Source organism: Pinus tabuliformis, chromosome 3_2 (assembly GCF_031772625.1).
Source record: "Pinus tabuliformis cultivar Carrire ecotype Pingquan chromosome 3_2, CPIR1, whole genome shotgun sequence".
Lineage (NCBI taxonomy): Eukaryota > Viridiplantae > Streptophyta > Pinopsida > Pinales > Pinaceae > Pinus > Pinus tabuliformis.
The window spans coordinates 60,425,154-60,445,857 of record NC_142302.1 but is presented as its reverse complement, the minus strand read 5'-3'; the positions used below and the strand labels follow the sequence as shown (position 1 = coordinate 60,445,857).

Sequence of the window (20,704 nt, the reverse complement as noted above, 5' to 3'; positions counted from 1 at the left end):
ATGTAGATGTTGGTGCCTGTGCTGGTGGAGATGGCAGTGGAGTCTGATGTGCTCTAGAAGCTGAAGAACTAGAAGTAGGAGCTATAGGAGGTAGACCACGTCCTCTACTGGTGGCAGGGGTAGCCCGAGCAGGTGGTGTCACCTGGAAACATTACAATCTCCCAATCCTGAAATCCTGAAAAACTGATAAGTCTGCTGGATTTTAAATGAAATCTAAAATTCTACTTTCTCCATATGAAATCCAATGAGGCTGGAACCACTCTCAAACATCCTGAGTCATTTCATGGTAATGTTAAAAATTTAAGTAAAAGGATGAAAATGAAGATTAAGGAGAATGTCACTTTTACTTTAAGAATTTAACATTACCATGAATAGCATATCCATACTAGGGCCTAGACTTTATCATTAAGCTGCCCCACTCAAAAATTATTTGTTTCTTTCAAAAAAAATTGCATGAAAAAACCCAAATGACCAAATGAAAAACCAAAAAAAAAATTATAAAATCGCGCTGTCCCAAGCCCCCGCGATTTTTTCGTTAAAAATCGCAATTTTTTTCGAAAAAATCGCGATTTTTTGAAAAAAGCGCGTTTTTTTCAATAAAAATCAGCAAAAACAAATAGGCGATTTTTTCGTATAAAAATCGCGATTAAATCGGCAAGCTGAAAAAATCGCGATTTAATCGCGCTTTTCACAACACTGGTACCTAGATCCCTGGAAGATGTTGGGATGATACCTTAGCAATAGCCTAGATGGCTAGATCCCTGGAACTACTTGCGTGTTGGAAGAAGTGTTAATATCATTGTGACCTTGATCAAAGAGTAATCATAGAGGCAACTTAGATAAGCAGGTTCCTCCCATTATCTTGCTCATAACTCTTTAGAGTGAGCTTGTTTAGTATTGGGCTTAGGATAAGGCCTTTGAAGTTTCACATAGACTATGTATGGAGACTAGTTGTTTGATGGTGAACCATTATTATGTATCAACATGTATTGATTATGTTGTAGTACCATTGTTTAGGGTTACTAACCTGGATAATGGTACTATGAAATGCGTAACCTTGTTTTTAAAGAAATATCACAACAAAGAATATCTAGATAGTCGTTATGAATACCTCCATCACTAAGGGAGTGTTGGAGAATGTAGTTATGGTCGATCTTCATAATGCCATTGTTATCATTGTATTTGGATAAACAACTTATTATGTTTGTTTTCATCATGTTTATCATGCTTACATTAATCAAAATTTGTATTTGTTAAGTCATGTTTCTCATGCCATTAAAAGGAGAAAAAAAATATTATGTAATTTCAAATAGCCTCCACAAGTGTTGGTCGTCCTCCAAACTGTTCAAGTCGGCTTGCCATATTGGGACACCCATTTAGACCCCATGTTAACTATGTAAAATAGGTTATCTCGCTCTCCTTGAAGTTCGTTCGTTGATACACAATACATATATTTGTTCTCTCAAGCGAAGGTGATAAATCAAGTCATTATCTAGTGCGAAGTTCTGCAATTGAAGCTACAACAACAAGAAATACTAATCTTTCTCAAGTATGTTTTAACCTGCCATCGGAAGTCAACAAAAGGAATAGAAGTCTGCACTTGGTAATCTAATCTAAAACGATCAAAATTTGTATTATTTTTGCTTTTATATAGAAGAATGAAGGGCGAGGTCTTTATGACTGTCAAGAAAGGAGTTCGAATCCTGAACTATTGCAAACAATAAAAGGTTGTCCAAGATAGAAATATGTCACAAGAATAGAGGTTCGAATTATGTGACATCACAGAGGTGAGATTTGTAGTAAGGAATGAAAGGCTTGTCTTAATAATAGAAGTCTGAAATAGATCCCTGTGGAAGAATTCTGTAACATCTAAAGGATCTGAGTTTTGTTTTGTTCTTGTGGAAGAAGATCGATGTGTTACTAAAATAGAATTTTGTTTAGTCTAAAGAGCAGGTGGGAGGTCTGCTACAGATTTGCAATTAAGTCAAAATTCAAGTCAAGTTTTGGGAAAAAGGTCCAAACTCTAGAAGCATAGTAATCATAACATTGTTCTGTGTGACATTGTGAGAAATTCTGCCTTTCTCTTGTGATCTTTTGGAAGACAGTTGGAAGGAGGGGCTTAGCACTTGTGGAGGGCTACAATGACTTTAATTTCTCTTGTTATTTAAAGATTTATTTAAGAAGAAGGTTGTTGGGTTTTTCCCCACATGGGGTTTTCCCAGGATAAATTTTTGTCTCTTTTCTTGCGTACTATGATCTTGTTTTGATCTGATAATTACTTGATAAAGAAAGATTAAAAGAAGAACATAATATTCACAAGTAATTATCAAGTTAAGGAATTTTATGATCTCTATTGAAATTCCAACACCACGAGCCAAGGGAGCTTGGTTGTGTAATCCTAGGGAGAGTCCTAGATTGAGGAGGTTCCTTACTCCTAAAAACTATGGTAGGGGCATAAAATCTTTGAATGAAACACTGCCTACATACCGAAACCTAGAAGGATGTAATCTGTGTGGAGAGAATCTATCTCAAGGACCTCCTAGTGCTGATTTCTTTGTTGGTCTAGTAATGTGTATCATGGGCTCTATCCTTAGATCTTCGTTCATCATGGTTATGGGTCAACCACATAAAACCATTATCATTGAAGTCCACTTGCTAGACGCACACTGTCAGAATCACAGTTGGCTCACAAGCATTACAGGGCATCTCTATCCTCAGATCTTTGTGCATCATGGTTATGAGTCATTCACAAACTATCGGTTATGGGTCAACCATGCAAAACCCTTGTCTTTAACAACACTTGGATTTGAGTCGTCCACAAAGCCACAACTCATCTCCAACACAAGTTTCTCTAGAGGGAACTTCACGTAATGGGGACCATTGCTTCCTGAGGGGGGAGGAATGATCTGAAAAAAATAAAATAAAATAAAATGACATCCACCAAGATATCTACCCATGGCATCCAACCATGATAACTTCCCATGGTATTGTGATTGTAGAAGGCTATAAATGAGGAGCCTCACTTTGTAAAAGGGTAGATTACTCTAGCAAAATTGGAGATGTAACTTTTTCTTGCTATGTTAATGAAGAATTTATTGGTGTGCTGTCTTTCTTCTCTAACTCTTTAGTTTCTCAGATCTTGCCCCCCCAAGATCTGGATCATAACATGATCTCACTCCCTTGACTTGGCTGACACAAACCCTAGAAGTCAACTCTAGCTGTGGAACAAGGGAATTGAAAAATGGGGACATTATAGTCCTTTCCCAAATATTGTGTGCTCTCAACCAGTGCCATCACAACCTGGTACTCCATAAACTCGACCCAACTGAATCCAAAAATGATGCTAGGGTCCCAAACCAACCTGAAAGATGTGGAGCATCCTTGCTCAACTCACTATTTTGCAAGGTACTGACATAAGAGGCCTTTTGAATACTGTCAATGAGTAGAGCAACTTGATACTGTAATATATCGATCAATCGCTCAAAGAACTATGTAACTAGGGAACCAATACCATGCACCCTGGGAGTAAACTTTTGAAAATAACAATTGGCCCTTGCAGAAAAAGATCCTAGCCTCCATGAGATCCCCAAGTCAAGCACAACCTCCTTTGATTGAACATACCATCACCGAGGTGAAGCACTGCAAAACCCCAACGAATCACTGAAAAAGTGGAACACTTCCCTCAAAATTGAAGCCTAATGGAAAATATAAGTGATTGAGCCTTGTAAATATCCATTCATGCTCATCAGTTGCTGAATTGCCAAGCCTTGTAATTCCAGGGTCCCATGCTAATCACAGAAAGAAACTATGTTGTGCAACTCTAGTCCTAACTGCCTGCCCATCGTGTTCACGTTAGGTTCTCCTCTCTTGGAACCCGAGGCCAAAATATCTGTGTTGAACCCACAATCATGATACATATCCTGCCAAGGCATCTTAGCAAAGTGAGAGTCTACCAGTCCACAACTAGACTTGATCCTGAATAATGGAGCAGAAAACCTATCTCGCCATATAGAGAAAATCTCAACAATCTCTCTGATAACAATCTGTTAATGAAGTAGACCAATCACTGTCATGAAGAAGTGAAGCAATCTAACAACTAGGTGAATCCCTGGATCCCATAGGCAAATTAAAAGTCCAAAGCTTTCAATTCCTATTGACTGCTGTTGTGACATATTGATAACCATTAGAATTCATTTAAGCCTCATCTCTAATCCTTGTATACTACTAGTTGATGGGAACCAGATACTAGGAATCAACTATGTGCATGCTAATATGTCCTGCACTTGGAAAACCACACAAAAAATTCTACTATCCCTACTCTTGACAATTCACTTAGACAACAATTAGAATCCAGACACCCTCTTGTAAAATAGCTCTGTCTTCTACTAAACGTCATGCTCATACAAGCCCCCGAGATGTCTTGCCAACAGTGTATCATGTATCGCCCACCTGATTATCTCCCTTAGTGTGGGTTCAAGGATGGATTATATGCAACCTTTGCATTAGATCATGCCATTCCCCGATTTGTATCCATCAACCTGCGCACTGATCACATCCCCAAAATGAAAAATCTTTGTCATGTCCATAACGTGCCATGTCTCATCCACCTACCTCGGGTGATAGTCCAATCGAAGATCAGTCTTCAAGGAATACATTGCTCCAAGATGCTCATCCTTCCACTCATTGATCTTGGGTAAGCCAATTTTTTTTATATCCTCGGAGTTCCTGTCAAGAGGCTACCCTTGACAGAATGCCCCAAAAACCCATTGTGCAACATTGTGCACCTCTACATACCATTGCATACCCTTGTACAATAGTGGATACCACTGCATGCTATTGTATCATCATGTATGATCATGTACCATGTATGTACAATTGCCACCAAATCTAACCGGCCTTGGAGAGGGAAACCTTACAAGGTGTGAACTAGACCAAGAAGCAATAATATGGTGGCAGCCAACTATTACCACAACCAAAACCCCCTGCTCTTTATGAACTTTCATCGATGGGAGGAGTCCTAGTGGGAAATAGATCACTTATAATAGGTAATCTAGGTTTGAGGTATGAAATGATCTCATTTGGTGGCCTTCAAGAAAGACACAATTTTGGTCCAAGGCTTCATAAGGAAGCAATTCACTTTCTATGAAGATACCTAGAAATGGAGGCATAATACCTAGGGTTTGATTGTTTGGAAAAGTGTTGGAGTAACTCAAGGTTAAGGCGAGGAGAAAAGGTTTCTTACAATGTATATTAGCCAAGCCAAGGCTCTTGAAACCATCAAGAAAGTCCTTAAGTTGAGGGAAGAAAAACTAGGGTTTCCCTCCTAGGGCAAGAAAATTTATGGATAAAATTGAAGTAGATGCCCACCAAATTTATAGGTTTTGTGGAAAACCTTATCTATTTGATGCTTAGGCTCTACAACCACCGAAATATCTCTTCCATAGAATTTTGCCCTAAGCCCTAGGCTTGAAAGGACCAAATTTAAGAGAGAGAAAAGATGGATAAGATATGAGATTGATCACCAACAAATTGGACTAGTGCCTTGTTCTTTGGGCACATGGAGTCAAGGATGATTTAGGTTAGCTAAACTTGTTTTCAAGGATGTTGAAATTTGATGCCCTACCATGAGTTCACCACTAGGAGTCTAGGACTATTCAATACATGTCATGCGTGAGTAATGCATGCAATATTAATCTAAATATCAATTCAATTAATTATCAACAAATTAGGGCACACTTTTTCCATGACCTATAATCAATAATTCCATACATTAGACATAGAAAAATAGATATTCAACAATAATGAGCACTTACAAGAAAACATGCAAGAATTCCTTCCATTGTTCAAAGAATAGCTCCAAGAAATATCCAAGAATAAGCTCCAAATGTCAAATTGTATCCAAGATCCAATATAGTCCACAAAAGAGCAAGTGTGAGTTCCTCAATGAGGCTGAAATTCCATGTGTGATGATGATTGATCACAATGGAGTGATCTCTAATATATGTAAGTCCTAATAAATCGAATTATGCCCAAAAGCCCCTCTAAGTCGTAAAGTAATGTGAAAAAAACACTCTAGGTCACAGGTTGACCTAGTAACCAATGTGCAAACATAATAATTAACCCACAAGAGGGCTGAAATGCTAACGTCATGCATGTGTAGGCCTCTTGAAGGCATGTATTGAGCTCCTCATGTGCCAAAGTGAGTGTAGAGGGCTCCTAAAATCAAGCCTTAGGGGTTGGCCCCTAGACTTCCATGCAAATTGTCCCGTAAACCACAATTATGGGTCTCCAAGTGGTGAAATATCTGTCTATGCTCCAATGTTGAGGGCACTGAAGATGGTGCTATCCCTCTCATGTCTCAAGGTATGAGACAAACCTCCTCTAGGCCTTGGATCAATTGCCTAACCTCCATGAAGTGCTAAGCCGACTGGGTGCATGCTGGTCTAGATGCATCATCCCATGAATAATATAGGGCAAAGTGCAGAAGTTGTGGGTGCTGAAGGTGCCCATGGCTATGAATGATGCTTTGAAATGCTTTGGGTCCCATGGCTCTCAACACATCACCTGTGGGTGTCAATATGTCCCTCTAGAGGACCTAAACCCCAATTAAGTTGCCCAAACCTATAGATGGAATTCCCCACCAATCTCACATAACATCCAGTGCTACAACTTTCATCATTAGGTACTTCATATGTGGCTTCTCTTTCAAAATTGGGGACTTGAGATGAGAACCTAATCACGTATCTTATCTTATCTTAAGAGAACCGTAATCACTCTTGCAGCCGTCTCTTGCAGCATCACTGTAAACATTGAGGGATTTGGGTGTCGATAGACCTAATTTTCGTGAACCTCGCCTCGTCCGAGGGTATGTGGAACTTCTTTTCTCGGCCATTGCTGGGGGACTTTTCCTTCGGAGAGGATATTCACCCTTTTACCTACCCTTCCCTTATTTATTATTAATGGTGTTTCCTCCCTAGGTAGGAGTGGTTAATAGACAAGCTTATTAGGTGTTTCCAACCCACAAAGGGAAGTGACATGTCCTCAGTCCTCCCTTAATCAATAGGTGCCAAGTGAATAATGATGGAACAAAGAGTGGGGAGAAAGGGAATCCAAGGCCAAATGCCATGGTCAAAGGTAACAACTATGATGTGATACCTCATCATCAGTGTATAGATGCAAGGAGGGAGCAATTGTGGATACATGAGTTACATCAACCTTTGTTTTTCCACCCCTCTATTTTTCCTTTTGCTTTTTCTTGATTTTTCCTTGTATTGTTGCTCATAGCTCAAGGAATGTGAGCTTTGTTTGTATGATGTATAACAATTGTTACTCCCTTTAGGATAGGGCAGTTCATTGCCCATTAGGGTTTGGGACATGCAAGAATTCCTTGTCTTCTATGAGATATGGCAACTTTGGCCCAGGAATCGGGTGATGACCATATGATAAAGGTAGATTTCATGCTTGACTTTAGCCCACGTGCTAACTTATAAGTCTCAACCATCTTTTGGATTTTCATTTTCTTTGCTATTCTTATAGCAATCATTTGCTCTTTCCTTCTTCTTTTTTTACGTTGCATCAACCTCCCAGGGTGCATAGAAGAAGTGATAGATCAACGACTTCAAATTAGCCTCTTCGAGGGAACCTCCTTTACATTACACAAGTGAACAATTCTTGGACGTTCCCCAGGAGAAAAGACTTTTCTGCATGGTAACAGCCCACAGTCCATGGGCGCAATGGAATATACCATTGTGGTAGCGGAAACTGCGGATTCTCCTGCTACATTACAATATCTCGCCCCTTATACAGGAGCAGCTTTGGCTGAATACTTCATGTATAAAAAACCACAATCGATTCTTAACTTCAAGCTCATTCAGGCTTCTACGATGGGTATAGGTGGATGTCAGACCCTGGTCCCTTTCCTTCAGTGATCCTCGGAAACCTTCCTTTCGAGCAAGGGGCCATTCCAGGTATGCATCCTAGCTCCTTGACTAGGATCCTCGTATGAGAGAGCTGGTAACTCCTTATATATGTCATTACGGTAATGATCGATTGAATGACAATATCCCTCATGATTCGAGAAGGAATGACAGATTGTCCTATCATTTCAAGTGCTATATCTAACATGTGCTAGATATAGATGTTCGTACCGAAAAAAGATGTTCAACTTTGATCCTAAAGAATCCGCAAGTACGTTCAGAATTAGGTCTGCTGGATAGATACCCTTCGCAGCTAATCTTCTCGATAGTACGGTAGTAGCATCTAAATGTGCAAATGTCGTAGCAGGAGCAGGGTCGGCCAAGTCGTCAGCAGGTACATAAATTGCTTGAATCAAGGTTATGGATCCCTTTACATTCTTTCTCTCATACTTGATTCATGTCAAATATTATCAATAGACATTCAAATAACAAACAAATACTGCCCAAATTGAAAATGCCCCCTTAGTAAGGAGTACCCAAAGAGCCCCCCTTTGGAAGGAAACAAGACTGCCACTCTGTAGGTCCCAAAGTCCATCTCAAAAAAGACTCATTAATCCAGCTTCCTCAATAAATCAAGGCAGTTTATCTATTAGCAGAATGAATAATTCCAAAGCAAGCAAAGATCATTGAAGAGTATTTGTCAAATATAGATTCTTCTTTTGGTAAACTGATCTATCCAAAATATACAGATATATATATTTATCCATCTAGAAACGGTGTAATAATCACCGTTGCTTTTTCCAGTGTTTCGATGGTCAACAGAAAGGCTCACATGCACAAATTTTATTATGTCTTCCCATAAATGTGGCATCGCTTGATCAATGGCTTGTGAAACAGATCTTAACATCTGATCTGTGCTATTGTGTTGGACATGTCGCTGAATCAAAACTGGAAATGCCCATGGATGTGGATGTTGCAACTGCACATTTCCATTTGCTAATGGAATTTCTCCTCGGGATAATTTATGAAATAAAGAATCCTTGTTTTGTGAAGTCTAGAATTTAAGAGAACAGCTTCTTTTTCTGGGATATGAGTAAGGACTGCAGACTGAAAATCTGCTAAGGTTGAAGCATTAACATCTGCCAATTGCTTCAACAAGTTGCTGATAAAAGCAAAACCATATACTAGTTCCGCCACATCTTTTATAATTATAATAATAATAATAATAATCTAATTTACGTCACGGCCAAGCTAGACACCAAATTGGTGTATGAAACCCCTTGTTTGTGGGACAAGGGACCTCCCTCCATGCAGTGATTTGACTGCCAAATATATTGTGATATACTGCCCCTTCCCTCACCAGTCTTGTCAATCTTAGACATTACATTTTTATATCTTGCCTTGCTTCATCCTTGAGGTCTTACAAATTATCATCAGGTCCTACAACATGCAAGTGGGGTCCTGCTATAGTATGCTCAAGCCCTTGTGAAAATAATCTTAATTCCCTGTGTAGCCTTTGGGACCCCTTAAAATGTTTAGGCAGAATGGTGGATATCAGGAACCAAGAACTCTCCATTGGCCAAGACCAAACTCAGAGGCTGTGATGTGTAAACCTGGAAAGAAAGAAAGCACAGTAAGCTTCCAAAGGCACTTGAAAATTGAGATAAATTCCTGGCAGGGACAGCGGCCCATGCTAATTAATAGAGAGGGTTTAACTGCCTTGGAGGTCCACCATGGAATCTCTGTATACCTAGCAACTGCTCCAAACACTTTTCTTTTGAATGAAAAAGAGAAGTGTAAATGGGTCAGCGTACCAGTGCTGCAGAGCAGAAAAAGTACCAATCATACTAACCAATTCAAGAAACTCTACCCCGAATAATCATTAATCCCCTGCATTATATCTGCAGCACTGGTAAGCTGACCCATTAAAATAATAACACGTGCAAATGTATCTCTGTTCTGTTTTAACTGCTACCTTGGGTTTCCATTGCTTGTGTGCCTGTGCTATGCTGTCCGTGCATTTATTGCATCATACTCTAATTTACTTATGCTTTTGGCATACCAAAATTCCTGTCACATTTCCCTGTGATTATGTGCCTCACGCGCACACACTGCACACAATAATTAGTTCATTTAGTTCAATCATACTTTTGGATTGTGATCATAGATATAAAAATTTGGCCAATCTTGAATTTTTGCTCATCTGTAGTTTGTTATTAATATCTCAAATGTGCTTGGTACTTTCAGGATTTAGAGTTGTGTTCTGTAGATTAATTCTAGATACGTTTTGGGCATTGTCAAATATTTATTGAGTACAGATTTTATTATTTCATATTTTTAATGTTTTGACTCTTTTTTTCACAGCATCTGGTAATATTCGTCAGCTCTATTGTCTACAAAGTTCTGAACTGGATTCGAGGGAGATTGACTGATTGGGGAATTCTGCCCAATGGACTGACCTTATGTCATAGGGTTGTAGAGGATGCTTTTGTAGAGCTTGTTGTATATGGACTTTATTTTACTTTCAGATTATTTCATCATGCCAGTCCTGCATTTACAGATTTACATCGATTTGGAGGTTCTCATTTGGCTTATGGCAGGCTATCCAAAAAGGTGCCCTTTTTGAACCAGATTGCAGGATTGCAACATCAAAGATTTGATTTTCTTCATGGGATCCTGAGAGAATCTTGTATTAAGTCAGCCTGTAGTTGCGTCATATGTTTCTCACTAAACATTAATTCGAAGTGTATCATTGAATGAGCTCATTTGTCATGTGTACTTTAGGAAAATGGCTGTATTCTAGACACGTGAACATGTATTTTAAGGGTAAGCACCACCCTCATTTATTAAGACCTGAGGAAGATATTTGCGGATATTCACTTTTATTTTGATTGCATGTGCCTCTCTATTAATTATCATGAAGCATCTTGTATGACTTTCAGCAAGTCATGCTGTTGAATAAACAAATTTACTGGTTACTTGACAAGGCCCCAAGTGTCAATGCATTTATTAGATTTGATTGACAATGTATTCATTATGCCATGTGAAGCTTAGGCAATTTTCATCTGAGTGTCATACATTGGCTTTACAATGACCATGTCTTCACTCTAGAGGCATCAGGTAAGAACTCTCTTGCACAAGATGGGGTATTGGTAGCAGAAGTTACTGGGTTGCTGTCGTCGTCATTGATATGGTTGGCAATCTATTTTCTTAAAAGCCTGACAATTATTTACATCTAAAAAATGAGTTCAGAAGAGAAATGTGCTCCTTTTTATTTTTAGTTTGGGTGCTGCTCTCCTCTTGAGATGCTGCAAAAGCATTCCCTATTCTGATCACTGCAAACATTGGCTTCTTCCATTTTGGAAAGGAATTATCCCTCACAGGATGGAGATGAAACTACACCATATCCATATAGTGTTGAAATCTTGTTAAATTCTGTCGTAACCATGAAGAACAGTCAATTAAAAACTCAATAATCTGCACTTTGTGCCCATGCATGCTCTTCGTTCTGTACGTGATTTGAAGAGGTTGGAGTGTTGCTCTTTTATCGTCTTTTGGCACTGAATCAAGTCTCAAGTTACTAACGAAGTCTTTGTATTATTTATAATTCTCGGCTTTTAACCAAGACTTGATCAATTAAGGCTTTGTTGTAATAGTCTGCTAACTTTTATGCAACGTTTTTGGTAATCATTTGAATTTTTGTTTGTTATGGAGCAAGTAATTTGAGCGTGAGAAGTTTTAGTTTAAAGTATTTTTTTATTAAGGGGTTATCTGTTGGGAAATAGACTCTTGTTGATTTTGCAGTAAGTGTAAATTGAAAATTCCCTACTTCTTCAACATCACACAAGGTTTACACATCTGAAATAAGCAGCGTTCCTGTTGCATAAAATATGGTAATCTTCTTATTAGCAATAGTTATCTACTGTTCTATCTATGGGCGTACACGATATTGGTTAATTTTTTTGGATCATGGTATATTATCACTCAGAAAACCTAAGGCCAACGCAACTAGGAAATAAACTTGGAAGTACTTGCAAAACAAGATCTGGACTCTAAATCTGCATACACAAAAACCCTGATAATATGAGCAGTAAGTACATAACCAAACTGTCAATTATGTCACTGTTTTATTAATTGCAAAAGACACAATATATGGCAACTAGCTAAACTCCTAACACAGACATTGAATGAATATCCACCTCTACCCTTCTTTTCTTCTATACAATAAGAAACACTAGGGGTATACAATAATACCCCATCCCTGTGATCTAAATCTGTTCCGAAGGAGTGCGTCCTAATTTGCATGAAATAACTATTCCCAGGAAGGTGCACCCTCAAGAAGAGAGTGCTAGTATGTATGTACGTATATCTTTTCTACGGATCTTTGCCTCACTTATTCTTGGAACCTTTCCACATGCAAAACTGCACCTAATTGAAACAAATGTAGTCTGCTTAATGATAAAATTAGAACCTATTCTTAAAAAAGAAAGGGATATGCTGGGGCATGCATGTACCCTCTAACACTGCTTACATATCCACTAATGCAGCGCATAAACAGTACAACACAAACCTGCCACGAATGGTTTTTTAGAGCCCAAGTTGAAGTCATCACTGCTTTTCCATGTTGATGCTGTCCTTAACTGCCTCGTCAACCCCTGCACACAGACCAAGGCTGCTGCTGAGTACACTTCCGATTGAAGGAAAAACCCCTTTAGAGCAACATGGATAATGAAATGAAATGGAATGAAATGATATTTTAACGTCCACGAGACTAAAACTATCTATGGGACTATTAATTCCCTGCTTTTTGTCTTTTGCAATTCAATCATTTTCTTGTTCAAATTGATGATGAGCGGGCCCAACTTTTCAACAATCCCCTCACTGAAAAGACAATGCCAAGAAACCGATGCTAACCTATTCCCATAACTTTCTCTGTTGTCTTTCAATGCATCACATTCCAAAATGAAATGTTTTTTCGATTCCACTGCCCCAGACGTGCAAAATGTACACACCCGTTCTTCCCAAGCTTCTTTAGGCCTTTTCCACCGTCTTGTTTCACACCGAAATTGATGCGAGTTGGTTTTTAATTGATAGAACTCCTAAAAATACGAAAGAATCTATTAAAATTTGAAATTGAATTTTTTTACAAGGAATAAGTCCTAAAGAGGAATCCTCATAAGGCTTCGAAACATCGAGAGAGAGACAACAACGGACACTCTGGATGATAATCCAAACTCACTATCTGTAGAAATGAATGATTGACTTGGGACTAGCAACGGCCAATCATGAATTTATGAACATAATATTGAAGTTTAGTACTAATCAAACCACAAGAGTAGATTATTTATCCATGGTTGTACTTGATGCATATGGTATTTAATTAAATTATCAAAAACTGCTTTGATATTCTGCAATGTAAGATTTGTGTAGTATTTTTTTTTTTTTTAAGATGCGCACAAGGTTCTTAGAATGCATGCTTTAAGTAAAAATATATTACAAATATATTATTATTTAATATATTAAAGACAAATGTTTTTGCATGTCCTCCTATGAAGGAGCAAATAACACGTGCTTGTAAAAATATATTACAAATATATTATTAGTTAATATATTGAAGAAAAATGTTTTTGCATATGTCCGGCTATGAAGGAGAAAATAACATGCGGTTACACTTGGTGCTAAAGCCCTTTAACATATGTTATTTTATATGGTGAAAGCTAAATTTAGCTTTTGAAAAAAAAAATTGGAAAAAAATTGAAACATCAACTCAACAATATGAATTGCTTTTGACACCTATTCATGGTGAATGTTAAATGATTATAAAAACAATTTTTTTGAAAAATTATGATTTTAAAGTATATTAGTATTTTAATTTCCCATGTACATCTCATCTCACTATCCAACATGTAAGCAAGAGTGAGATGTTGCACATGATTTGTTGGAAATACTGAGAGAGGTGAATTCGTATTTTTTAGGAATTAGCATTTTATTAAAAAAATCAGAGTATTAGTTAATCTTCAATTATTATTATTATTCACTAAAATAAATAAACAACAGTGCAAAAGATAGAGACAGTGGGCACAAGATCTTTAGGTGGAAAACTGTTTCTGGGTCAAAAACCATTGAATGTTTTTCTAAAAAATTTCTTTAATCTTTAGCCCCAATTGATGAAAGTTACAACTTTGTAGAATTTTAGAAAAGTATTCTTTTCCAACTACCACTGGAAGGACGTCCTAATGCCTTGGTTTTATCAGCAATTAGTTGAAATGATGCTCCAACACCCGAGTGAGCCACAACTCGCCCTAGCACCACCTTATAAAGACAAAAATAAAATATAGAAATTGTGGACTCTGGTACTAGGGACAATGGTCCACTTACAATGATTTTAAGTGATTTTTCTTTGACAAACCAACAACACTATGAGCTATACCTTTGTCCCAACAAACCAAGACTCTTGTCCAACAACAACACATGTCCTTATCCCAAAACAGATTTGCCTTCTTCAACTCTAGGCAATGTCACAATTTTATGTTGGGTCCTTATAATACTAGTGATTACCCCATTAATATTGTAGTTGTATCCCTTATTAATGTTGTTGTGCCCCTCTTGTCCCCATATTGTTATTACTGTGCCCCATAGAATCTCTTTATTGTTATTATTGTGGCTTTATATTATTATTGTTAGGTTGGCTGGGTTATATTGTGACTCCTTAGACTCTTATATATAGAAAGGAGGTTTTGTCATTTGAATCATCGAAGAATTGTTCATTTATGTAATGTAAAAGAGGTTGCCCCCTCGAAAAGGCTGAATTCTAAGGCGTTGATCTATCTTTTCTATTTTTTTTTAGCTGGTTTCATAACATTTGGTATCAGAGCTTTGGATTCTGGGGTTTCGCTGCTCCAAACAGGTCATCGTGGCATTTTCGCTATAACTTTTTTTCTGCGACGTTTCAGAAGCTAAAAAAAAAAAACCCCCATTTGAGAAGAAATCGCGCTGAATCTCGGGTCCGAATTTCAGAGCTTTTCGCACTATATTTGCGGAGATATGATCTGAGGAAGTTGGTCTTTTTGCAGACTTCTGAATTACATTCCAAACAGGTGAACTGGGGAAAATCATCATAACTTTCTCTCTGAGCATCGGATTGAAATTTCGTAAGAAGGTACAGAGACAGAACGGACTGTAGTTTCTTGTATATATTTTTCAGAGCCAAAGGTTGAAATAGTGACTCGTGACACATCATACAAGTTTGCTCTACTGAACTAGTCTATAATCAGATCACTGTGGGAAATTTCACATAACTCTTCCTTGGAAAATCCAATTTGGATTAGACTGGTGGCATTGGAAAGAGGACACAGAGGGCTACTGCAGGTCGCAATTTCAGAACTAGATGATCCGAAAGTACAGAGATACATCAAAGGCAATATCGAGCTCCTACAAAGTGAAAAAAAAATGTGTAAATTCTTTTAAATTTTTGCTTAAGATTGGTTTGAAAATTTATTTTGAAAGAATTAAAAGGGCATAGTAGAGCATTACTATCGGTAACTGATGCCTCGAGGAAAGAAAATGCGAACACTTAGTAAGCAATCTGAAAGTTCTAGCATGACTCATGAAGAAGAGGAAGAAATGCTACATGATATATCAAAATTACGAGAACAAGTGCAACAAATGTCACTCTCACAAAAGCTAACAAAAGCTAAGATAAATGGCGTGGAATCTAAGATAAAGGGCGTGGAAGTTAAGATGGACGATTTGAAGATAGATTTGAAGACAAATTTGAAGAGAGACATGACAGATTTGAAGACAAATTTGACAAATTTTCTACAAGAAATACTTACTAAAGGTGAAAAGGTAGTAAAGGAAACTCATGGTGCAAACAAAAGAAATGTTAATCATGATTTCCTAGACTCTAATGTGGGATCAAAGACCCACCATATTCTAAAAATCGATATGAGGAAGTTTGATGGCAAGGATCCCGCAACATGGATATTACAGATGGAGCAATTCTTCGATCTCAATAATATGCAAAACACACAAAAGGTACGTATTGCAACTTTATATTTGGAACCAAATCAATTTGTATGGTATCAATGGCTTTGCTCTCGTAAACAAATCATCACTTGGGCAATTTTTACGGAAGAATTGACAGCACATTATGAAGATACAAAAAGCAACACTTTTTTTAGCCAATTGATAAGTCTCAAACAAAAGGGTTCAATAATGGAGCACATTGAGAAGTTCCAAAAATTGAACATAAGGGTAAAAAATATTCCAGAGGAGCATAGGATTGATGTGTTCATAGGGACTTTAAAGGATAATATCCAACATGATGTTCGCCTTTGGGAACCTGATTCATTAGATAGGGCATTCAGGCTAGCAAGAAAAATGGAAAGCAAAACTATGGCAACCAGGAAGCATACCGCTCACAACTATAAAGATGGAAGTGTTGTTGCCTCTAGTCTTCCACAACCTATAAGGTTGACACCACAACAATTGGAAGAAAAAAGAGCAAAAGGGCTTTGTTACAGTTGTGATAACAAATACACTAAAGGTCATAAGTGTGCTGAGAATAAATTATTCTACATAGATTGCGAAGAGGAAGAAGAAAATGAGCAAGAAAGGTCAAAAGAAGAGGATATACTCCAGGAACGAAACCTAGATAAAGAAAAAATGAATCCGACCATATCTTGTAATGCATTGGCGGGAATTACCACTCCTCAAACCATCAAGATAGAAAGACAAATCAAGAAGAAAAAGTTAATAGTGTTGATTGATTCAGGAAGTACCCACAATTTTATTCATTGTAAGGTAGCAAAAGAATTGAATTGCTTCTTATATCCAGCACCAGAGTGTCAAGTGATGGTTGCAAATGGAGGAACAATAAATTGCTCTGGAAAGTGCCATAATATCAAGCTATTGATGGGAGAATATGTATTGACTAGCCCAATGCTTTCCATTCCAATGGGAGGTGTTGATGTTTTACTAGGAGTCTAATGGCAACAATCCTCGGGTACAATAGCTTTTAATTTTCAAGAACTTTTCATGAAATTTTCTGTGAAAGGAAAGGAAGTTGAATTAAGGGGTATTGCAGAGAAATCAAAAAAGATAATCAGCTCTAATGGTATGACAAAACTTCTAAAAAAAGAACAAAGGGATGTAATTGCACAATTATGTTCGCTAAATGTTTCCACATTGAAATCATCTATTTCTCCAGATCTCCAAAAAGTCTTGGACAATCATTCCAAGATATTTGACTCCCAAAAGTCTCCCACCTATTCGTGATCATGATCATGCTATTCATCTGATTCCGGGAAGTGTTCCTCCAAACATCAGGTCGTACAGATATCCCTATGCCCAAAAGAGTGAAATTGAACGTATGGTTGCAGAAATGCTTAGAGGCTGTTATAATTCAACCGAGTCAAAGTTCTTTCTCTACTCCAGTAGTATTGGTGCACAAGAAGGATGGATCATAGCACGTGTCCGGATTATAGGGAGCTCAACAAGCTCACTATTAAAGATAAGTTTCCCATTCTTGTCATTGATGAATTGCATGGATTACTTCACCAGGTTGGATCTTAGTTCAGGATATCATCAAATCATAATGAAGACTGAAGATATTCCGAACTCATGAGGGTCATTATGAATTTTTGGTCATGCCTTTTGGCCTTACCAATGCACCTTCAACATTTCAAGGTTTGATGAATTCCATTTTCAAACCATTCCTTAGAAAATTTGTGTTAGTATTTTTTGATGATATACTAATCTACAACAAGTCTTGGAAGGATCATGTCGAACATGTTGACAGGGTGCTACAACTATTAGAGAAAAAACAATTATATGCAAAAAGATCTAAATGTTTCTTTGGAGTACAAGAGGTGGAATATCTGGGTCATATTGTATCTCATGAAGGAGTTAAGGTAGACCCTAGCGAAATTATAGCCATTAAGGAATGGAAAATCCCCACATCCATAAAGCATCTGCGAGGATTTCTTAGGTTGACAAGATATTATCGCAAGTTTGTTAAGAATTATGGGAGAATAGCAACACATCTAACAACATTATTGAAGAAAGATGCATTTTCATGGACTCCAGAAGCAACAAAGGCCTTCGAACATCTTAAAGAGGCAATGTGCCAAGCACCGGTCTTAGCTACACCGGACTTCACAAAAACCTTTATTTTGGAATGTGATGCTTCAAGAAATGGAATTGGTGCTGTTTTAATGCAAGATGAAAGACGCATTGCTTTTGAAAGTCGTCCAATCAAGGGAAAGTTTTTACACAAAGCTATTTATGAGAAGGAAATGTTGGCAATACTCCATGCACTTAAGAAATGGCGACCCTACCTAATAGGAAGACACTTCAAGGTAAAAACGGATCATGATAGCCTTAAATACTTTTTAGAACAAATATTATCCTCTGAAGAGCAACAAAAGTGGGTCACAAAAATGTTGGGTTATGACTTTGAAATCATCTACAAAAAAGGGAAGCAAAATGTGGTGGCAGATGCACTCTTGAGAAAGGATGAGGATGTGGAAGCATTGTTGTGCACCATTTCTATTATCCATCCAGATTGGATAAACGAAGCAAGAGAGGAATGGAAGAATGACGAAGAAGTGTGGGCACTTATTCGAAAGTTACAAAAAGATTCCAGTACGTCTGATACATTTAGCTGGAAAAATGATTCGTTATGGTACAAAGATCGCTTATACCTCTGTAAGAATTCCCAACTAAAACAAAAGATTCTTATGGAATTGCACACTTCTCCCTTAGGAGGGCACTCACGATTTTTAAAAACTTACCACAGGGTTAAGAAGGAATTTTTTTGGGATGGCCTTAAATTAGATATTCAAAAGTTTGTGGCGGAATGTTTGGTTTGCCAACAAAATAAAGTTGAAACAATTAAGACACTAGGTCTATTACAACCTTTATCCATTCCAAGCCAATGTTGGGAGGAGTTTTCAATGGATTTTATCACAGGTTTACCCAAGTCTGAGCGAAAGAGTGTCATCATGGTGGTAGTTGACAGACTTACCAAGTATGCACACTTTTGTGCATTATCACATCCATTTAAAGCCAGTACAGTTTCTACTGCATTTATGGAAACAATTCAAAAGCTACATGGAAACCCAATGATTATTGTAAGTGATAGAGATCCCATTTTCACTGGAAATTTTTGGACATAATTATTTTTTTGTCTTGGTACTCAGTTAACTCATAGCTCATCTTATCATCTTCAATCTGATGGGCAAACTGAAATAGTAAACAAATGTTTGGAAGGATATCTTCATTTCTTTGTATCTGATAAACGGACACAATGGGTCAAATGGTTGCCTCTGGTTGAATGGTGGTATAACACTTCCTTCCATACAGCAACAAAAATGACCCCATTTATGGCACTTTATGGATATCAGCCACCATCCATCACATCATATTTAAGAGAAAATTCTAAGGTTCAAGCAGTGGAACATCACATCGAACATCAACAACAAGTCTTCCAACTCTTAAAGGATAACCTCGTGTTGGCACAGAATATAATGAAACAACAGGCAGATTAACATCGCAGCGAAAAAAGTTTTGATGTAGGTGATTGGGTATTCCTACGGCTACAACCATATAATAAAATGTCCCCCAAGCAAGCTAAGAAGGATAATAAATTATCACCAAAGTATTCTGTACAAGGTGTTGCAAAAGATTGGTACTATGGCATACAAATTGGAACTTCCTGCAGCTTCTCGATTGCACCCAGTTTTCCATGTTTCATGTTTAAAGGAGGTTATAGGCGACAAGCTCCCAGTTCAAACAATATTGCCAAAACTTGACGAGGAAGGAAAAATTATATTGGAACCGGAAGCAGTCACAGAAACAAGAACTTGACAGCTACGAAATCGATCAATTTCGGAGTATCTTATCAAGTGGAAGAACTTATCCGTTGAAGATTCCACATGGGAGGATGTGAATTTTATACAGAAGCATCCAGAACTACTCAAGCGTTGAGGACAACACTTTTTGGAAGGAGAGGGGCATGTTGGGTCCCTATAATACTAGTGATTACCCCATTAATATTGTATTTGTATCCCTTATTAATATTGTTGTGCCCCTATTGTCCCCATATTGTTATTACTGTGCCCCATAGAATCCCTCTATTGTTATTTTTGTGGCTTTATATTATTATTGTTAGGTCGGCTGGGTTATGTTGTGACTCCTTAGACTCATATATATAGAAAGGAGGTTTTGTCATTTGAATCATCGAAGAATTGTTCATTTATGTAATGTAAAGGAGGTTAAACTTGCAAAAACCATTCAACAAAACTTACCTTGGCCTACAAAAGGATTAGTCCAATGATAACAATTTTACAATGATGATATTGCAATAACAACCCAAGAGAAATACTCAAATTTTACTGCAACAATAAAAGGAGGACAGTCATACTTACTTTGACCTTTGATGTCATCAAACTCCTTGAAAGTGTTCAAACTTTGCTTCCATCTTAACCCAACTACTGTAGTGGTATGTGGCTTTGACTTCTTAAATATTTTGGATGATGAGATAACTTGCAGGATACCTTTGTTTGTCAGCTCAAATAGAGATACATATACATATGAATAGTTACTGCACTAGGATTCATAATTTGGTTTCTTGCTTCATATCAACCTCAATTAGGACTCGGATAAAATAAGTACTAATACCACAATTTTTTCATGCCCTTTTTGGTGACTTCAAAGTAGGATAACATTGAGACTTTTGATGTTGCATTAAACCTTTTTGTTGGCTATATGATACATCTTTGTAT

General features: G+C 37.5%; 1 protein-coding gene across 1 annotated transcript in view; it reads left to right on the top strand.

The window, feature by feature from the left end:
• Positions 1-10,791, top strand: part of LOC149179837 (uncharacterized) — a 233,959-nt gene extending 223,168 nt beyond the window's left edge. The window contains exon 9 of the mRNA XM_089415813.1: positions 10,281-10,791. Coding sequence (XP_089271939.1) covers positions 10,281-10,348 — 68 coding nt within the window. The 3' untranslated portion in view covers positions 10,349-10,791. The remainder of the gene's footprint in view (positions 1-10,280) is intronic.
• Positions 10,792-20,704: the final 9,913 nt, after the last annotated feature.